Here is a 20,159-nt window from a genome sequence, read left to right as displayed (position 1 = left end):
GGGAACAGAAAAAAAAAAGTTTAAAGATAAGCCAAAGACTGGAAAAGATATTTGCAACATATAAAACAGGGGATTAGTATACAAAATATATAAAAAATGCTTATAAATCGATTAACAAAAAGACAGTAGGGAAAAAAAGAAAAGAAAAAAGCAGACACTTTTTTGAGGAAAAACATTTAAATGGCCTAAAAACATACAGAAAGATTTTCAATCTCACTACCAGTCAAAGAAACACCAAATAAAGTGAGATACCATTTTTATCAAAATATAAGCAAAATGGTTTTAAACACATAATATTAAGTTTTGTAGCGAGGGGGAAATTAGTACTTGCATTTATTGCTGGGGTAAATGTGAATGACAGTCATTCTGGAGGACAATTTGCTAATGTCTACTAAAATTAAAACTGTATATCCTGTGTCCCAGCAATTCGACTTATATTCCAGCACAGTGCAATTCACTGTGATGACAGAAATGCTCTACACTTGCTGTCCTATATGGTAGCCTACATGTGGCTACTGAGCACTTGAAATGTCATTAGTGTAACTGAAAAACTGAATTTTTAATTTTATTAAATTTAATTAATTATAATTAAAGAGCACCTTCGACTAACGACTACCACATAGATCAGCACAGCTCTGGAAAACAACCTGCATGTGTCACAAGGACATGCTTCACGTGAAATCATGAAAAACCTGAAGCAACCTGAAGTGTATCTACCACAGAAGACTGACAAAACAGACCGTGGCACCCCACACCATGGGGTTTTATGTGTTTGTTAACGAGAAAAGGTAGACCGACATACGCCAAAGGGAAGGATCTCAGAGACAGACTGTACAATAAATTTCATACCCACATCCACTATAATTTTTTTAGTAACTAGATTTGTTTTGTGGTTTTTAATGTATATTTATATATAAATGGCATCATAGTAAACAGATGATAACCTACAGAGATCTAGAAGGATCCACACCAAACTGATAACACATATAACTCTGAGAAGGCACTGAGAAGGAGAGGCATGGAAAAGTGGAAGGGATGGATCAGGGAGAAACTAATAAGAGTCTATTAACATATTACTTTTGTTATTAAAAATCAATGTACAGTTTAACTTTAAAAATTATCAATTTTCAAAGTGAATAACTATGACAGACACCAGAAAATGAAGAAACAAAAGTTTCTAACCATCATACCAGAGCCATGAGAATGTCCATGACCTCCATGCTTGAAAACAAATATTCCTATTAGGTTTACCACAAACCCAAGAATCGAAACAAGAAGCAGTCTCTCATGGTGTACATCTGGAGGGGCTAGTGCTCTCTAGAAAACACATAATACAAACTGCATTGATATAACTTCTCATTGATCTACTGGTAAAAACAAAGAACAATTTAAAAAATTTTTAGTTATTTTCAGAATTAAAATCACACCAAAAAAAATTTGCTATAAACTAGAATATAAATATAAAACCAGTACTTAGATACCATAGAAATGGTAACAATTACTATTTTTAAATAAATACAAATATGTAAAACCATGGATTTTTGGTTTAAAATCTATTCTTCTTTGATGTCTTAATATATTGCCGTTCCTTTTAAGTTTATTAACTTTTAAATTTTCTTTATTTGTTTTAATATACCAAATACTAAAGATTTACTGGTAAAACTCTCGGATTCTATTCTAAGAGCTCTTCCCAACAGACTTCGCTTCCCATATTCTGCCTTTACTTTGAATAGTGTCAACACTTCATTCATACCTTGTAATGCACAATTATTTGTTTTCAATTTCAAGTAGTTACACGTATAATTTTTCGACTATTTTGTAAGCTCCTCCTATACATACATATTTGATCTAATCCAAGACTGTCCTCAGTAAATACTCAATAGTGTGAAAAACAGCTCTATTACATGTATCTTCAGTGAATAAACATTTTCATTACAGAAATTCAATTTACTGACTCTAGTCATTATCTACTATACCTCAACTCCTTCTGAGAAAATAAAAAAAGCAGTGAAGATCAAAAATAGGCCATTGACAAAGCCAGCCAGAACTTCCGCTCTAACATACCTAAAGAAGAACAAAGTAAACAACTGAATTATTAAGTTATTTCTTAGAAACCCAATGATAAATTTACATATATTCAGAGATTCAAAACCATATTATCTGGTTATAAGTAGCCAGCAAAGTCCCAGTATTTATAGAATAGTGCTTTATTGTACATATATTATAAAAATAAAGAAATGAATTTAATTATGAATTATGTTTAATAACAGAATGCCATAAAATATATGAATTTCTACTTGCCAATCAAAAGACCTTCTTAGAGTAAGTAGGTTTAGAAAGACCTTTCACAGAAATGTAAACCTCAAGTTGCCACCGGAGAAGGAGCAACAGGACCAGACAAATGTGCAAAGGATCCAAAGATAAAAAGTAGAAGAGCTTAAAAAGGGGGTTTTGTAACTTATTAATTCCTTCTTTGCTAAGAACTCCTTATGCTTTCTGCTTTGTATCTTTCAACTTTCAAATCTTCGTAAAGTGGAGCTTTGATCTGAAGGAAAATAAAATTATTTCTGTAGTATCTCAGAGTCAACTTGAGATTTATATTTCCATCGCTTTTTCTAAGATTAATAAATTTAGCAAAAACTTTTCAATTATCTATTTTTAGAATCAATTCTACCTTCATGTATTCTAATTAAACTATTTTAAAAATACCTGTCCTTTTCTCCATGGACTTCTGAAGCTTTCTGCTTCCTACCTGTGTGAGGCATTGGGGAAAGATTTTATTTTTCCATAAGGTATTTTTGGCTTATTTAAAGTCATTAGAAACAACTTTAACCTGGAAGTTTTACATGTCCAAACATTACTCAAAGGGTGCTGACAGCAGTTAATCACTCTGGTCCTTAAACAATGTAACAGGAGTATCAAAAATACTGCTTTTTCTAGTGTCTTATGTTAATTTCTAGATAATACAATTTTTACTATAAAGAGAACAAGCTCTAAAATGTACTCTATCTGGTTATGTTGGAGCTTGCCCTATCAGGTACATTCATTTCTACACTCAGAAATAATACATATTTCTACCTCCTAATACATATAAATGAATTAAATTATCTTATTACTTGTCAAAGCATATACTTTTTTCTTGAGAAAATAAATCCAAAGAATTCACGGCCTGCTTTCCATAACCCACACTTAGGAATTTATCTAATATATCATCAGAGTTACTGACCCTCAAATAAAAAAGTACTTTCTTTTAACTCATCCTTCTAGACCCAAAGCTAATGCTTGATTGAAAGCCTTTTGTCCTTGAATTCCACTAGATTTCAAGATCAGAGGCAGGAATGTTTTTCAGGCACCTTTTGGTCCCTAATGTGTGAGTAGGTGCTCCACAAATTCTGATAAATTATTGGACTAAAGTGATTTAATTAGGTTTAATATCTTTGCTAAAGTTGATAGCAGGATTAAAATGAAAAACCTGTGAAAACTAGTCATACTTGCCTTTATAAATGACTTTTTACTCGAATAGAGTGAGTCTTAGAATTAAAACATAATGTATGAAAGTGCTATTGCCTAATTAAGAGCAACAGTATCTAAATTCTTCAGTCAGGACAAAAAAAGATACAAGTCTATTGTAAATATGTATATAAGCATGTACATATGCATCTACCTACCTGTCCGATATATATTACTTTTACGTTGGCTTTGCTATTTCAAAAATACGGTGTGACAAAAGACAACTTTTACATAAAGAAATACTAAAACGTCTTTGCTGTTTCTCAGATACCTCCTTTCGTTTCTTCTACTGCAGTCAGTCTCCTATAGTGATCACACTGAATTGAGGATTTTGAGATTAATCTGCAGGCTTAGCCTACTCAGTGTCATTTTGATGTGCTGGCACCGTATTTCACTCCTGTTTCTACTTACTCCTATAACAATTTCAAATGTTACATCAGCTTTTATTCCCTAATGTTTTTCTTCTCAAAAAATTCTTTTAAAAAGGCAAATAAGGAGAAGACAGGATAAGAAATAAAAAGTGGCAAGAATATTACTCTCTTTAATCAACCAGTTAAAACTGAATAGTAAAATCTGCTCTGGTATTGGAGGTATTCAAAGATACTCCTTGAAGTATCTTTGAACGGTGATCAAAGATACTCCTTGAAGGGTGATCACTTCGTCAGTTATATAAATGTCTAATCACTATGTTGTTCACTTGAAACTAATATAATATTGTATGTTAACTATAATTTAAAAATATATATATTAAAATGTTTAAATATATATGTGTATAGAAGACTATATGTTCTAAATAGAAAATAGATACCCTAAGAATTAAGAAACTAGGGGGAATTTTTATAGTCACCTACTGTTTATCCAGAAAGATTATTAAATAAGATTTTCTAATTAGATTTTTGATATACAATACAAATGAATGATTAATTTACAATACAAAATTATAATTTCACATACAATCTTTCTTTAATGATCCAAAGTGCCATGGAAAATATTCTTTTCTGAGCATTCAATCTGTTTTGATTTATAGATATACAGGATCTTTTGCTTTATATTATAAAAATAGTATAATTAATGTTTTTTGTCTCTTTTTTTATAATTTTACAACCCTATCAATTTGGTTATACCCGAAATCAGCAAATGTTGTCACAGATTTTCAAATATCTCTCTTATAGCACTTATCACAATGTTGTTATGGTATTTTAATACAACTGTTTCCCCATCAGACCGCAAGTTCCCCCAAGGCAAGTACCATATATTAATCAGTGAAGGAAGGAAAGACAGACTGGGAAAGTAAGAGAAAAAAGAATTAGAGCTGAAGAGAGGTTAAGGGAGAGGGAGAATAAGGAAGAGCCTGAGAGATACAGTGGTAAAGCGGAGAGACAGAGAGCAGGAGAAAAGAAGTAATAAGAGAAAAGCTGTGAGGAAGGGAGAGAGGAATGGGAGAGAAAAAGAGAAAGGAAGAAGGGAGGAGGAGAGAGAGAACACAGGCCCAAGTAACTAGAGAGAGAAAGAACAAGAGAGCAGGGAAGGGAGTTTCAGAGAGATGAGAGAGAGAAAATGAGTATGAGGAAGGGAATAGGAGTGAGAGGTTGAGAAAAAGAGGAAAGACAGTGAAGACGGGAGAGAACAGGGGAAAGCACTCACAAGGAAGAGGGGAGGGGAGCGGGAAACACAGAGGGAAAGATAATGACTAAGTGGTGAGAGAAAGAGGATATTAGTTCTGACCCTTGCTTACACATAAAAATAGTTACATGGCAACTATTGAACTTAACAGTCTATGAACTTAAAAAAGAAAACACTCAGGCAGAGTAAATCAAATGTCAGAAACTCCATCGCTTTCCTCAAGCTCAGAAGTAAGGCCAGGTGTTTCAATATAGTCCCTTCAGCACAAAAACACTCTCCAAATATTTGATTAACTGTCGCAAGTCAGCAGGAGTATGAGAAGTGTTTTACATGAAAGCAAAGCTGAAGAGGATACGTAATATAAAACTATATTAGGACATAATGATTTCAAATAAATAGCAAAATATCCCTCCAAAAAAGAAAAAAAGAAAGAAACATGCCTATTCACATATATTAAAACTTTTTCTTTTTCTTCTTTAAAAAAAATAGTTAAAAGTTGAGATATTCTCCTATCTAGTAACAATCTCATCTAAAAATTTTTGGTAAAATCAAGATGCCCTCTAAACAGAAGAACTTAGATGCAGAAAAAAAAAAGTAAATATTATGAATTCCAATTATATAGCGTTCAAAAACAGGTAAAACTGATCCCTGAAGTTAGGAAAGTAGTTACTCTTAGGGAGGTGAGCAGGAAGGAACTAGAAGAAGACATGAGGGGGTTTCAACGGTTCAAGATCCACTAGTGTGTTCACTTTATGAAAATTCATTGAGTTTGAGATTTGTGTATCTTTCTGCATTTCTTATATTTCAATAAAAGTGTTTTCTTTAAAGTCTTACCCATAAGAGAAAGCATCATTATCTCTCCATTTTGAAATAACAGATGCTGCCAGTCCAGCCAAAATGGCAGTGCTATCGAAAAACATGTGAAAAGAGTCGGAAATCAAGCCTAAGCTGCAAAAGAACAAACACATTGGCATGTGAGAATAACCAAAGAGTAGGCATCTTTCTCTAAACATCAAAGATTCAGCCTCTGCTCATGAGGAACTAATATTCTAAAAAGACAACAACAAAATATGATATATAGGAAGACACTAAGGATAATTTTTAAACGTTTAAAAGGGAAACCCACACACCCCTTGCCCAAGTAAAAGCCCAGCTACCACTGACAGGGGGAGAAGCAAAGCCATCTGTTGCTGGGGGTAAGGCTGAAGCCAGCTTGGACCCAGGATCATACAATGATGCAAGGCTAGGGAGAGGGGTGAGAAGGTGTAGGAACATTACTAATATCCACTTTGGTACTCAGGTATGACGGGCCTACATAGTAGTGAGGCTGCAACAGGAAAACTAAATGCTCCCTTTCCCCCAAGAAAAGCCTGACTAAGGTATAAGGCGAGAGTAATCTATTGCTGAGAGCCAAGCAGGGCCACCAAGAAAGATTCTCTGTGGCACAGGTATGCGGGTTTGCTGAAAGATGACAGTGGAGCAAGTATCCTCCAGGACTCAAGTCCCACACTAAGCACAAGGTGGTAGGAGCCACTGTGAAAATTTGAAATCTGTGACCTGTTGAAATTAACTAGCAATAACGAAACACAAAACCCAGCTCAACTATTGACCAGATAGGTTCAAACCCACACACTAATGGCCTGACAAAAATAGGTGTGCATATTTCTGGGCATAAATACCATTAACATCGGTCTCCATTATTCTTTTAAATTTAATATCCAGCACTTAACAAGATATTTATAAGACACATAACAAGATAAAGAAAAAAATTAAAAAGTAAGACCCATTATCAAGAGCTAAAGCAATCAACAAAAGCAGAACCGGAAAAGGCCCAGAGTTTGGACTATTATAAGAACTTTAAAATAAATATGATTAATATGATAAAGAATGTGGTATAAGCTAGAGAAAATTCATGACTTCTCACAGAGATAGAAACTATAAAAGAATCAAATGGAAACAAAACCTTTTTTAAAAAAGTTATAATATTGAAGATAAAGAATAATATATATGGACTTCTGAGAAGATAGGACAGAAAGAATTAGTTAGGTCAAAAGAAATTATCCAAAGTAAAACACAAAGAAGAAAAGGAGTAAAAAACAAACAACAATGAAAAACTAGAACAGTGTAGGTAGATTAATTCATACATTAATTATCCTTCATTCTTTCATTCAGCAAATATGTAGTAAGCATATTATGTACTATGTAATAAGATGCCTGAATAAGACAGAAGACCTCTACTTTAATAAAGCTTACATTTTAGTGGAAAGGTAAAAGGCAATGGACATTTAATGGGGGAAAAATACACAAAGAGCTTAGCTATTCTTCCACTTGATGACACATTCTTACCATAAAAAATATGTCAGTTTAATTAAGTTCTCCCTTTAAAATGAAGGATCTGAACAAGAATCAGAACTATTTAACATTTGTTGCTATCAGATCAATTGTTTCTAAGAATCTTTATTTGTAAAGCGAGTATGTTTTATCAATTTTTAATTGATAAATTCTTGACGTCATGTTCATAACATCTTGAAACTTAATTTTTACAGAATAAAAATGAACACAGAAATAACTATAAGTTTGTTGAAAAATTTACTCAAGAAATTAAAAATCTAATTGAACCTTCAGGAACAGAGATAATCCAGTCATATAAAGAAACTGTTGATCACCCACATAAGAGATGTATGCCTAGAGCACCTGGCTCAGGTGACCAGGGAGACCATATCACTGAGCCCCATAGGACATCTACTACATAAGGCCAGTCTGCTAAGATCAGGAGACTTAGCAGCTCTACCTGCTAATACATAGAAACAAACACAGGGAGGCAGGCAAAATGGAGAATGTCCAAAATGAAAAAAAACAGAACAAAGCTCCAGAAAAAGAAATAAACAAAACAGAGAAAAGCGATCTATCAGATGCAGAGTTCATAAAACTGGTTATAAGGATGCTCAATGATCTCGGTGAGAACTTTAACAAAGAAATAGAGACAGAAATATCAAGATAAAAACATAAAAAAGAACCAGTCAGAAATGAAGAATCTAACAACTGAAATGAAGACTATATTAGAGGAAATAACAGTAAATTAGGTGAAGCAGAGAATTGAATCAGCAATTTGGAAGATAAGGTAGCAGAAAACACAGAACAGCAACGAGAAAAAAGAATTTTAAAAAATGAGGATTGTTTAAGGGGCCTCTGGGACAACATCAAGAGTACCAACATTTGCATCACAGGAGTACCATAAGGAGAAGGGAAAGAGCAAGGAATTAAAAACCTATTTGAAGAAATAATGATTGAAAACTTCTGTAATCTGGCAAAGAAAATAGAGATTCAAGCCCATGAAACACAGAGTCCCAAACAAAATGACCTCAAAGAGGCCCACACCAAGACACATCATAATTAAAATGCCAAAGGTTAAGGACAAAGAGAGAATATTAAAAGCATCAAGAGAGAAGCAGTTAGTTACCTAAAAGTGAGCTCCTTTAAGACTGTCAGTTGATTACTCAACAGAAATTTTGCAGGCCAGAAGGGACTGGCATGAAAATTTCAAAGATGAAAAGCAAGGACCTAAACCAAGATTACTCTACACAGCAAAGCTATCGTTTAGAATTGAAGAACAAATAAAGAGCTTCCCAGACAAGAAAAAGCTAAAGGAGTTCATCACCAGCAAACCAGTGTTACAAGAAATGTTAAAGTGACTTCTTTAAGAAGAGACATAGTGACTGAATGGATAAGAAAACAAGACCCCTACGTATACTGCCTACAAAACTCACTTCAGATCAAAAGATACATGTAGACTGAAAGTAAAGAGATAGAAAAAAATATTTCATGAAAATAGAAACAGAAAAACAGCTGGGGTAGCAATACTTTTACCAAACAACATACACTTTGAAACAAAGGCTATAACAAGAGATAAAGAAGAACTCACTCATCCCACTTCTGAGTATTTATCAAAAAAAAAAACAAAATACCACTTCAAAGGAACATGTACATCCATCTGTTCACTGCAGCATTATTTACAATAGCCGAGATATGGAGGCAACCTGGGTGTTTAGCAGTGAATGAATGGATAAAGAAGAGGTGGTGCATATATATAACAGAACATTACAAAACCATAAAAAAAGAATGAAATCTTGCTACCTGCAACAATCTGGATGGACCTAGAGGGTACTGTGCTGAGTGGAGTAAGTCAGACAGAGAAAGACAAATGCCATATGATTTCACTTACATGTGGAATCTAGAGAACAGGATAAATGAACACACAACAGAAACAAGCTCATAGATACAGAGAACATTTTGATAGTTTCCGGATTGAGGGTGGGGTGGTGATTAAGGGTATGGGTGAAGAGGGGAAGAGATTAAGAGGTACAAATTGGTAGTTACAAAATAGTCATGGGGATGTAGAGTATAGCATGGAGAATACAGTCGGTAGTATGATAATAACTACGTATAGTGTCAGATGGGTACTGAATTTATTGGGGTGATCACTTTGTAAGTTATATAAATGTCTAATGACTGTGTTGTGTACCTGAAATATTGTATATCAACTATAACTGAAAAAAATAAAAATATAAAAAAAGAGAAATTGTTGATTAGTCAACAAAGGGAACTAAAATTGTAGTATCTAAAGAGACATAGAAAGTCAGATCATGAAAACGCCCAAGCAATCTCTAAATCTGCCAAGGCTTCAATAGGAACACATCTGTACTCACAATCCACTCATAAAAATTAATATGGGGATGTGAATTTGATTGTGAACATAATGATGAATACCTGTTAAATGATCTAGGTATAACGAACACTGGTTCGGAGCTAGATTTCAAATCCAGAAGATACCACAACACAATCAAAGAGAGTAAACTGGAGAAGAGTGCCTAAGATCAGAACAAGCCACCTAAGAAAAAGCCACAGAAGAACAAGTCATGTACCAATGATGATTTCCTTTTGTACTGATATTGACAATGGCTTGGAAATCAGTGGTTTTAGTAATTTCCTCAACAGATCTCTATAGACCAAAAGAATTACAATATACCTAACTTTCCATGAAAGAGGTAGCCTAGATATTTCAAATATGAATCCCTTGAACAAGACATTTCACATACTAATTTATGCAATGGTAGGCCATAGTGAAATATAATGTATTGTAATATAAAGTAACTATAGCAAAAATGTTCATATAACAAACAAAGATAGTCTTGCTACAGTCAGAATATATGCCACAATATGGCATAATTTAGGAAGAGTAAAATGTAAAATATATATTGTATATTTATAATAAATTATTACTATTCCAATACAAGTTAAGACAACAGAGTTGACCCTTGAAAAACTAGGGGTAAGAGGCACTGACTCCTTCCCCTACAAGCATTTGAAAATCTGAATATAGCTTTTGACTCCCCAAAACTTAACTAAAAGCCTACTGTTGACCAGAAGTCTCACTAATAACACAGTCTACACATATTGTGTATGTTATATGTATTATATACTGTATTCTTACAATAAAGTAAGCTGGATAAAAGAAAAATTAAGCAAATCATAAGGAAGAGAAAATACATTTACAGTACTGTCATATTTATTGAAAGAAATCCACATAGAAATGGATCCATGCAGTTCAAACGCATGTTGTTCAAGGGACAAATGTATAGTGCATTTAACATGTATAATACATTAAAGAGTTTTAATATTATGCGATACATATATCTGATTCCCAGAGAATTCAAAATGGTTATTACATATATTGATGTGATTTTCAATATACCTTTTATGACCAAGCTATGACTAAACCAATAACCTTCATAATTTGCTGTGTATTCTTGACAAAATTGAATTCATGTTTGAATTGCAAAGTTCACTTTTTCATATAAAACTATACATGTCACAAAGACTAGTGATATTATGTAATGTCATTGTTTAATTTCAACAGAAATAAAGATCAAGGACAGCAACTTTTTCTGAAAATGGACCTTAAAGGACAGAAACCAAGTCTATTTAATTAATAGAAAACAAAGCATAGATGGCATAGGCTCTTCATCTGGGATCCAAGAGCTATTTCAAGGAATCCAAGAACACTCCAAAGTTTCATCTGAAATCACGAGTGTTGGCTTTCATCTCAAATGGATATGAGATTGAATACAATCCAGTACACCGGAAGTGTGATGATCTTATCATTGGCTGAATGTTTTTATATGATCTTAAGTTATTGCACAGCAAACATCTAGATAATAGTATTTCATTTCCAGAGTTAAACTGGGTTTACCTCTTCCCAAAGCAGTTAAAAAGCAAACAACAACAACAACAAAACAAAGGTAACACCAAAAACCATCAACGCAAGAGACATAAGCTTTTAGAAAACTATACAGGATTTTCTATTGCAGTCAAGCAAGACTAGAGGAAAATCGAGTTTCGGCATACAATTAAAGAGAGAAGAGAATGACACATATTTCTCCAGATATCCCCTTTATAAACTCTTCCCTATTCCAAGAGCTAATGACAAATTAAGTAGAACATCACAGATATTCCCTCTCAGAATCTTAAGGGTGAAACCAAACGCCACTCCCCCAGAGACAGGCAAAGACACTCCCCCACGGGGAGGCAGGGAACAGGTTTCTCCCAATTCCAACAAAGTGGGAAAGCTAAGGCGTGTAGTGAAGGATGAAAGACTCTCTGCCAAAATGAGGAGGGGACTTGTCACTCTTGTCTGACAGAGTGGTGGGGGCGGGGACCCAAATCTTAACTGCTCCACATGATGGGCCCCGGATCTTAAACGTAGCCATGCCAGATTGGTGCGGATATGAGATAGCAACTCAGCAGCAGAGGTGGTGGCAAAGGCAAAAACCTCCTGGTGAGAAGCTACGTGGCATTAAGCAAAGTGTCGTATACCCCACCCCCTGCTTCCGCCCGAACCCTTTTCCCCGTTGGTTACCAGTTGCTCCAAATGCCGTAGAGTAGTTCAACAAAAGCGAAAGAGAGGTTCAGGCACAGGAAGAAAAACAGGTTCCGAGACGTCTTGTCCGACAGGATAGACCTGGGCAGGGCACAAGTGGGGAAGAGTCGAGAGAGTCAAAGGGGTGCCAGGACCCGAAGGCTGGATCCCCCTTTCAAAACCCTCCCAGTCCACATGATCCTTTCCTCAAGAGCGAGAGGGTGTCCCCGAGGCTCCCTCCCTGGACCTCGGGCCGTCCTTAGGTCTGGGCCTTCTTCCCTTGTGCCGGACACCCACTTCCCGCAAACACAGCACCCCGCACCTAAACCAGCCCGAGATCTTGCCGAACAGATTGAACTTAGGTGGTTTGTATTCATCGTCCTTGATGGACAGGGGCAACATCTTCAATGCCCGGCGAAAAGCCGGGTCTACTCCCCTCTAGAAGTGGCTCCGTGGGTGATAACAGCAGTGACGCCTCAGGCGGGAACCCGCAGTGATAGTCCCGGGCCGCGCGCCTCTTCGAGACTCAGACACAGACACAGACATACGCCCGGGAACTCGCGGACTTCCGGCCCGGGCCGCGCAACGCGTCCTGGGACGGGAAAGGGGGGAGGCGGGCCCGGGGGCGGGGCCTGCACGGTGGGGCGGGGCTTGTGGCCGCGGCTGGGAGGGAGCCGTGCCGCTGATGTGAGAGGCGGGATGGGGTAGCTGTCAGTACCTGGGAACCTAAGGGACCGCCACCTGGACTCAGGAAGAAAATCCTGAGAGGGGAAAATCCTGGGTGACTGTGAGGTTGAACGCCAGCTCACGCCCACCCTGACCTCCTACCACAGATGTTCCCGGATACGCTAGCTTCCAGCGCCTGCCCTTTCGCCATTTCCCCTATTACTATTAATCCCGGTGCATTGGGTAGCAAAGCCTAAGAATCCAGGCGACGACGTATTTTCTTGCAGCCTTTCCTCTGAGAGCGCGAGTGATGGTTTTGGCGGGTGTACTCCGTGAGCACCCCAATTTTACTGATCCACCCCACCCGCCCCCGAAAACAGCGTCTGACAAGATACAGCCCCGCAGAAGGCCATCTGTAGATGTCTCTCTAAGGAATGTGGAAGCCCTTTAAAGGGAGCTCCCACGAGGCCATTTTTGGAGGTTTGCTTAATGCATTTTTTTCCCCATAATCAACCCGCTGATATCCCAAAACTCTAGAGTTCGTACACAGGTCGTCCCCGGGGCCGCAGCCGCGGCTGTAATTCTTCCCGGCCGATTTCAAGTGCAAGAGAAGAGGAATGGTAGTGAGACGCGAAGGCGTCCGGAATGCAGGGGGCGAGCCACCGGGCCTGTCCCGGCACCCTGGGTCACCTTTGGTCACCCTTGGTTATTGGGACACTTCTTCGGAAGCCTTTCCGGAAAAAGATTTGGGGAAGATCAGGCCCATCACATGAATGACTAAAGTTGTTACCTTGGGGATGAAATGGAGCAAAGCAGGACTGGTTTTTGGAGGAGGGCTAGAAACTACAAAACCGAGCTTCTTGGGAACTGCCTTTTGGTCTAACAGGAAGTGGAGCGTCAGCGAAAAGCGGGGGGCGGCCACCCGGGGACCATTCCTTGTGCTTCGGGCGCTCACTTTGCGGGCGGCGTTTTTTCCTAGTTATCCATGCAGCGAATGAGGCAGGGTGGATGCAGGCTGCTGGATTTAGAAAATTAAACAAACAAACAAACATATGAGCAGGCCATACGCCCCTTCCGTTTTATGATAACCAAGCTGCAAGCAAATAAATCGGCCGATCTCTGCTCTCGAGGTAAAGAAATAACAAAATGCTCTCGTGTTAAAAAATTTTGCAATGAGGATGATGCATGTTTTGCTCTCGCTCTCGGAACTTTGTGCGTGTGGGGGGAAGTGATTCAATGGTTTTATTTTTGAAAATATACTAATTCCACATTTTTAAAGAATGCTCGTGTTAATTAAAACTGCTACGTAAAAACAACTGGATTCCAGAAATTAAGTTCTGGAAAAAGTGTTTTGTCTTTGCCTTTCTTAGTATATAGTTCACTAGTATTTTAACTTAAACGTGGAAATATTTTCAATTAGTAGCATTTACTTATGTTTCTTAGGAAGCTTTTATATTAGCCATAGACTTTGAATTTTACTCTACTGCACATATATGGAAACATTAACTGGGTGCAAACTAGGCTAAAGATAGGTAAATATTTCCATGACAATTGATATTTTTATCCAAAACTGCTTTATTTCAATATAGTATAATTTATGGGGAAGAAGATATATAGAAATAATTAAATCTCAGCTACTGATGTCCAGTGTTCTCTTAACTCAAGGTCAGCTGCAACTTAAGCCTATATTTCTGTATTGTGCCTTTGAAAATAAATTGTTCATTTTATCCTATATTGCTATAAATGAGAAATTGCTCAGTTGGTTATGGAGAAACCCTTTTTCAAATAGTTTTAAAATAAGATGGAGAAATTAAAGTTTAATTTCGGTTATATTGGTTTCCTGGGACTCCCAAATCCTCCCCACTCCCCACCCCCAAGATATAACATAGATATTCCTGTGAGGGCCTTCTCCTTTCAAAACGTGGCAATGCCACTTTGCCTGTTTCAGTCTTGCACAGCATAATTACCAACTTCAATACTGAAGGCATTTTATTGGATATAAACTGGACACTATTTAAATCAGGAAAAGTTCTAGGAGTGGAAAATGTTTGACTATGTCTCACTTCTTTTGTCATCTTGAAATATTTGTCCCATATAGGTTAACCAATATATGCTGTCATATCACAACTACTTTCATTCATTCAACAGTCATTTAATGAGTGTCTACTATATGATAGGCTCAATGCTGGGCATGGGATGAGGGGCGGAAGGAAGTGGTTGGGGGCGCAAAAGGAAGTGGGTTACAAAGCCAAATAAGACAAAGTTCTTTCCCTGAAGAAATTTTATGGGAAGAAGAAGCTGATGTGAGAAAAGATGGTTAGCAACAGGCAAATCTGTTCAGGACTTTAGAACTGTGTGATGTTTAAGATGTTCCCAAGGGATGCCCTTGGTGTAGAGAGGAGGGATATCTATCGCACAATGAGTCTTCGATATGTAAGCCATCCTTTTGCCCTTTTAAAAACTTGTATCGTGAAAGAACATGATTTTGGAAAATAAAAAATTATTCTTCAGCTCTATTCAGGTGGTCATATCAGATGTTATATCTTGAAAGACTCTGATCAGATTCTTAAATCTTTTATATATTACAAGATTAAATGGGTTTATAAGATTATAAAATAGATATAGTAATGAACATTTTAAAACTAATAAATGGACTTTCGACTCTGAACTGTTTAATATTTGTTTAGGTCATCTCCTACTAATGAATTCCTTTAGGTTGACTATGCAGACTATATGGCGGGGTTGGGGGGTGGGAGGGGGGAATGGTTTCTCAGATACGTGATTGAGCACTGTGAGAAATGAAAGCCGAGAGAATTAAGGGGCAGAAGCTCATCTCCAGCCAGGGTTCCATTTCTTTTCAGGCAATGGTAAGTAAGGAATAGGAAGGATGCCATCTGTTATTCATCAGTAATCAACCCTGGCATTTATCTGCAACCCTGGCATTTATCTGCCCCCTATTCAGTGAAAAAAAGAGTTGTGATGGTAGATAACACTATAGATACTTAATAATCAATTTGAATAGATATTGAATCAAATAGAATTTGAATACAAGTGCAAATTGTTAATGTGTTCAGAGATTTTGCATATATGGCATATATGTTTGGTTTCAAATGTGTGAACACATTAGATAGTAGGGATTCGAGCTTATTCTGCTTCTGGATACTTAAGGGAAAGGTGAAAACAACTATGTAGCAGTTTCAGCACCAACCTATAGGAAGATATCCTCTACCTCATCGCCTAAACTGCTACATTTTTTGATAGAACACAGAATAGCAATTTTTAATTTCTAAAAACAATTCGAAGCCTATAGACAATGGCATTAAAGTATTTTTTAAAATTTCCTGCTGATCGACAAAAATGTCACAGAAAATTATTTGATTTCCCTTAATAGAGTCAAGAGAGCCTGTTCCTATCAATTACCGAAGCCATAAGGAAAAATTTTTTTAAAAGTAAAACTATCATAATGAGGTAAGTACCAGTAATTTTTTTTGCTCATTTCAAGTTATTAATACACATATTTGCCATCGTAACCATTTTAAAATGTACTGTTCAACAGTGTTAAGTATATTTACACTGTTGAGCAACCAATCTCAAGAATGTTTTCATCCTGAAAAACAGAAGATGTTTTAAACGCATTAAACAACTCTCTATTTCCCCCTCCCCCCAGCCCCTGGCAACCACCATTCTGCTTTCTGTTTCTATAATATTTACTACTCTAGATACCTCATATAAGTGGAATCATATAGTATTTGTCTTTTTGTGACTGGCTTATTTCACTTAGCATAGTGTCATCAAGGTTCATCCATGTTGTAGCATGTATCAAAATTTCCTTCCTTTTAAAATCTGAATACTCCATTGCACGTATATACCATATTTTGTTTATCCAATTTTCTGTTGATGGGCATTTGGGTTGCTTCTACCTTTTGGCTATTGAGAATAATGCTACTATGAACATGGGTGAAGTACCAGTATTTTTATCAGAGAAAAATCATTTCCTATAGAGGTATCTTTATTACCTTAGAAATAAAAGTTCTTACTTGAGCCTGAGTCTGTTAGAAAATGCTGTAAGGTCTCTTTTAGGTCTTATCCATTGAAATAGTAGTCCAGATTATAAAGTCAGTACCTATACAGTTGAAATATTTTGGTAGACTAGAACAAAGCCAAAGATAGAGACCAGGCAAAGACAGTGAAAATACAAAGTAGCTAAAGTGTGTGAGAGCTGGGAGTTTGTACTGACCCAACACTCTTTCTGTGGCTCAGGAAAAAAATCATTTCATATTCTCAATGTCAGCTATCCCTTCTACAAAATGGGGTGGATATATTTTAATTCCTTTCTATCTAAAGATTTGAAACATTTCTGGTTTGAGATATTATGTAACATAAAGGGGGGAAAAGGTCACACAACTTTCATTACTATCGTTAAGCTCTGTTGAGGGCAGGAATTGGGTAGGCTTGCTCATCATCATCCCTGGTGCCTGACAGTTCTGGGCACATAGTAAGCACCAATAAATGTTTGTTGACTGACGGATGTATACCATGAACATATTTTGACCTTCCTTTAATAAAGTTAGAAAGCTCATGTGATTTGGGATTGCTTCCATGTTAGGTTTGATATCTAAAACTATTTAGAAATCATAATTCATGTGTATGAAGTCTGTTTCTATTACAGAAGTAATACAAGACTTACAAATGTGAATCTATTACTGAAAACCAGTATTGTGTACATAAATACTGGGAAAGGTTTCCAAAGAATATTCCAGGGATCTTTTGCCTGACAATCTCGCCTCCCCTCAATTTTCCTGTGACTAAAACAGAGAGGAATTCAAACGAAAAGCACCACTATCCTAGAATAGTAAAAGTAATATATTTGCAAATGTACTCGGTTTCTTGTTGACTCATTTCTGAAACTAATTTTGCATGGTACTGTACTGAGCTAAAAATGATTTTCTATTTCTAATGGCTTTCTTCTTAGGATACATTGACTCCTTGGATTATTACAAGTTGTGGATGTTCCTCTAAGGAATAAGGCCATTCCTACTCCTACCCTGATATATGTTCATGAGATTGATCATGTCCAAACATCATCATCATCATTATCATCATAATAGCTACAATTAATTGGCGAGTAGAAGGATGCCAGGCTGGAAGGAAGTTTGATCTAGCATAATTCAGAGTTATGCAATTTGAGGGTAGAGATGACCTCACTGCCTCGGTAGCAAATGGCTGGACTCAAGGAGCAGTGCTTTAAAATGACTTTATACATAATATTTATGTTATTCCCTCTTAAGTCAATGATGATAAAGCAAATCTAGTTAATTGGGAGCAGCTGCCCAAGGAAATATTGAGAAGGAATATGTTTTATATAGGCTTTAGGAAGAATTTAAAAATGCCAGGACTAATGGGCAGCCTTTGCTATGGATAACGGGGTGGAACTGGGGAGGGAATTGAAGATGCTTAGTGTATGTCATCCCTGTTTTAAATGCTGCCTTGTTGCTCACTCTAACCTGATTTACTGGTAAAGGAGTGGCTCATTCAGTCTGGCTGCCAGAGGAATATTTGATCTTTAATGTAACCAGTACAGAAATTCTTCCTTGCAGTTTGCAGTAAGAAATGACTGGTTGCAGCAGCCTCTATCTATTCAATTTAATATTGTAGTAAATGTAGCTATTTATCAGTATATTTTAACAGTTCTGTTTCAGAGCTATATACAGTCTCCAAATACAGTAAGGGCAAAGACTAAGCCTTTTAAATGACAAGATTTAAATTGGCTATCAATGATAATAATAGCTACAATTAATTGGCAATTCCAGGAGAAAGATGAAAGGCTGAAAGGTATTTTTATCTAGCATAATTCAAACCTAAGTATACCATCAGTGGAAAAGACAAATCACTTTAACCCTAATAACGAATCTTTGACACAGTTGATCCAGACTGTAGTCATCTAAATGATTCATTCATATCACTGTACAATTGGTCATAAATGCAGCAAGATCACAAGATGAATCTGTGACACTAGGTGGGCCTATCGTTATTATTACAAATCTATTCTTATTCTTGCCTTTCCTATTTCTAAATAATATTTATTATTAACAAAATAATTTAACTTATTTTGATGTATTTAAACTTGTGAAAAAAATAATGGAGGTTAAGAAGACTTTATAAGAAGAGATGAGAGGAAAAGGGAGGGGAAATCATTTAGGAAGGAGAAGATAGCATTGGTAGAAAACGAGAAAAGTTGGATGACACTTCTAAAATAAAGAGAATGAATTTCCTGAATGTGGGAAAAGGCAAAGGCAAAAACCTTCAAACGATGCAGGACAGGGCAAATCCGACCCCCTCTCCTCCCACCTCCAGTGGAGATTGAAGTCCTGCACCTAGAGAGGGAGGGTTCTTGACTGAGCACAGGGAAGAATTCAAGCGCATGCCAGAGTTAGGGTCAAAAGGAAAGTTTATTGGAGAAGGGATAACGCTTCCCAGACAGACCGTAGTCTCCTCTCAGAGACAAAAAGTGATAGAGCAGAGAGGGACAGAGAGAAAAGACCGGGAGCAAAAAAGGACAAGACAGACCGACCCCAAGTTTTTGAGGAATTCAATTTATATATCATTCTTAGTTTCTATGAATTAACTGTTTAAAGACTTTGTTTACCTATTTTCACTTGATAGTATGGGTATACAGCTTGGAAGGTGTTGGTATGTAGCGAGAAAGCCTGCTGGCAATCCCTCGCCTTTGTTCCATAGGTTCCCCATGGTTTTGGCCTAGGGAATGAAAAGCTGTGTTTATTTTGTGTAGAGTATGACTTAAAGGCTCTGTTTTCCCTTCACAGCATGGGTAAATCTTTTGTTAATAATCCCAGCAGGAATCTTCCTTTGTTCTGTGATTTCCAGTGGTCAGGCAGCAGCTCCTTGCAGGCTCTCAATACAGCTTGATTTAACATTTAGTTCTCGTGCCCCTTTCCACTTTCGGCAAGATACTTTCTAGTACCTGGAAAAGACTCGAGAAGTGACATTTCATGTACTATTTCTGCCATTCTGTGTTTTGCAAGTAAATGAATTCTCGTATATGCTGCTTAAAATTGTAATGGAAGAGGTCAGTAGCAAACTGACTTGGGCAGTGTTCTGACTTAATTTTCTTTTTCTGCCAGTCGTCCTGAAGTCTATAGGTTTTTGTCAGTTTCTGAACCCAAGCTAAATTTTTATTTTCCAACAGTTAAGACTTTATTGTCTGTTTAAATCATGCATGCTGCCAGATTAAGAATATAGCTTCTGGTTATTTTTGCCTCCTAAAAATTTACGGAAATTCAGAAGGATGATATTATTTAACAGGTGATGATTTTTCCCCAAGGCAAATCGGCTTATTCTCCAAGAGCTTCTTCTGATGCAGGACAGGGCCAATTCCCTGAGTCAAGGTCAGGTGGGAGCTTGAGTCCTACACCGAGAGAGAGGG

At 36.8% G+C, this 20,159-nt stretch overlaps 2 protein-coding genes across 3 annotated transcripts in view; one reads left to right on the top strand and one right to left on the bottom strand.

Annotated features, from left to right (window-relative positions):
• Positions 1–12,634, bottom strand: part of SLC30A7 (solute carrier family 30 member 7) — a 51,907-nt gene extending 39,273 nt beyond the window's left edge. Inside the window, 5 exon segments of the mRNA XM_039869585.1 lie at positions 1,191–1,317; positions 1,977–2,064; positions 5,968–6,081; positions 12,050–12,151; positions 12,372–12,634. Coding sequence (XP_039725519.1) covers positions 1,191–1,317; positions 1,977–2,064; positions 5,968–6,081; positions 12,050–12,151; positions 12,372–12,451 — 511 coding nt within the window. The 5' untranslated portion in view covers positions 12,452–12,634.
• Positions 12,635–12,761: 127 nt separating this feature from the next.
• The window catches only part of EXTL2 (exostosin like glycosyltransferase 2), a 21,420-nt gene continuing 14,022 nt past the window's right edge, over positions 12,762–20,159 (top strand). The window contains exons 1-2 of one of the 2 annotated variants that reach the window (XM_039869587.1): positions 12,762–13,845; positions 16,107–16,183. In XM_039869587.1, coding sequence (XP_039725521.1) covers positions 16,179–16,183 — 5 coding nt within the window. In that variant the 5' untranslated portion in view covers positions 12,762–13,845; positions 16,107–16,178. The remainder of the gene's footprint in view (positions 13,846–16,106; positions 16,184–20,159) is intronic. The other variant, XM_039869586.1, reaches the window with a different exon arrangement.

Source organism: Pteropus medius, unplaced genomic scaffold (genome assembly GCF_902729225.1).
Source record: "Pteropus medius unplaced genomic scaffold, Ma_sr-lr_union100, whole genome shotgun sequence".
Taxonomy (NCBI): Eukaryota; Metazoa; Chordata; class Mammalia; order Chiroptera; family Pteropodidae; genus Pteropus; species Pteropus medius.
Note: the sequence above shows the minus strand (reverse complement) of the source record. Positions and strands in the feature narration are given on the sequence as shown.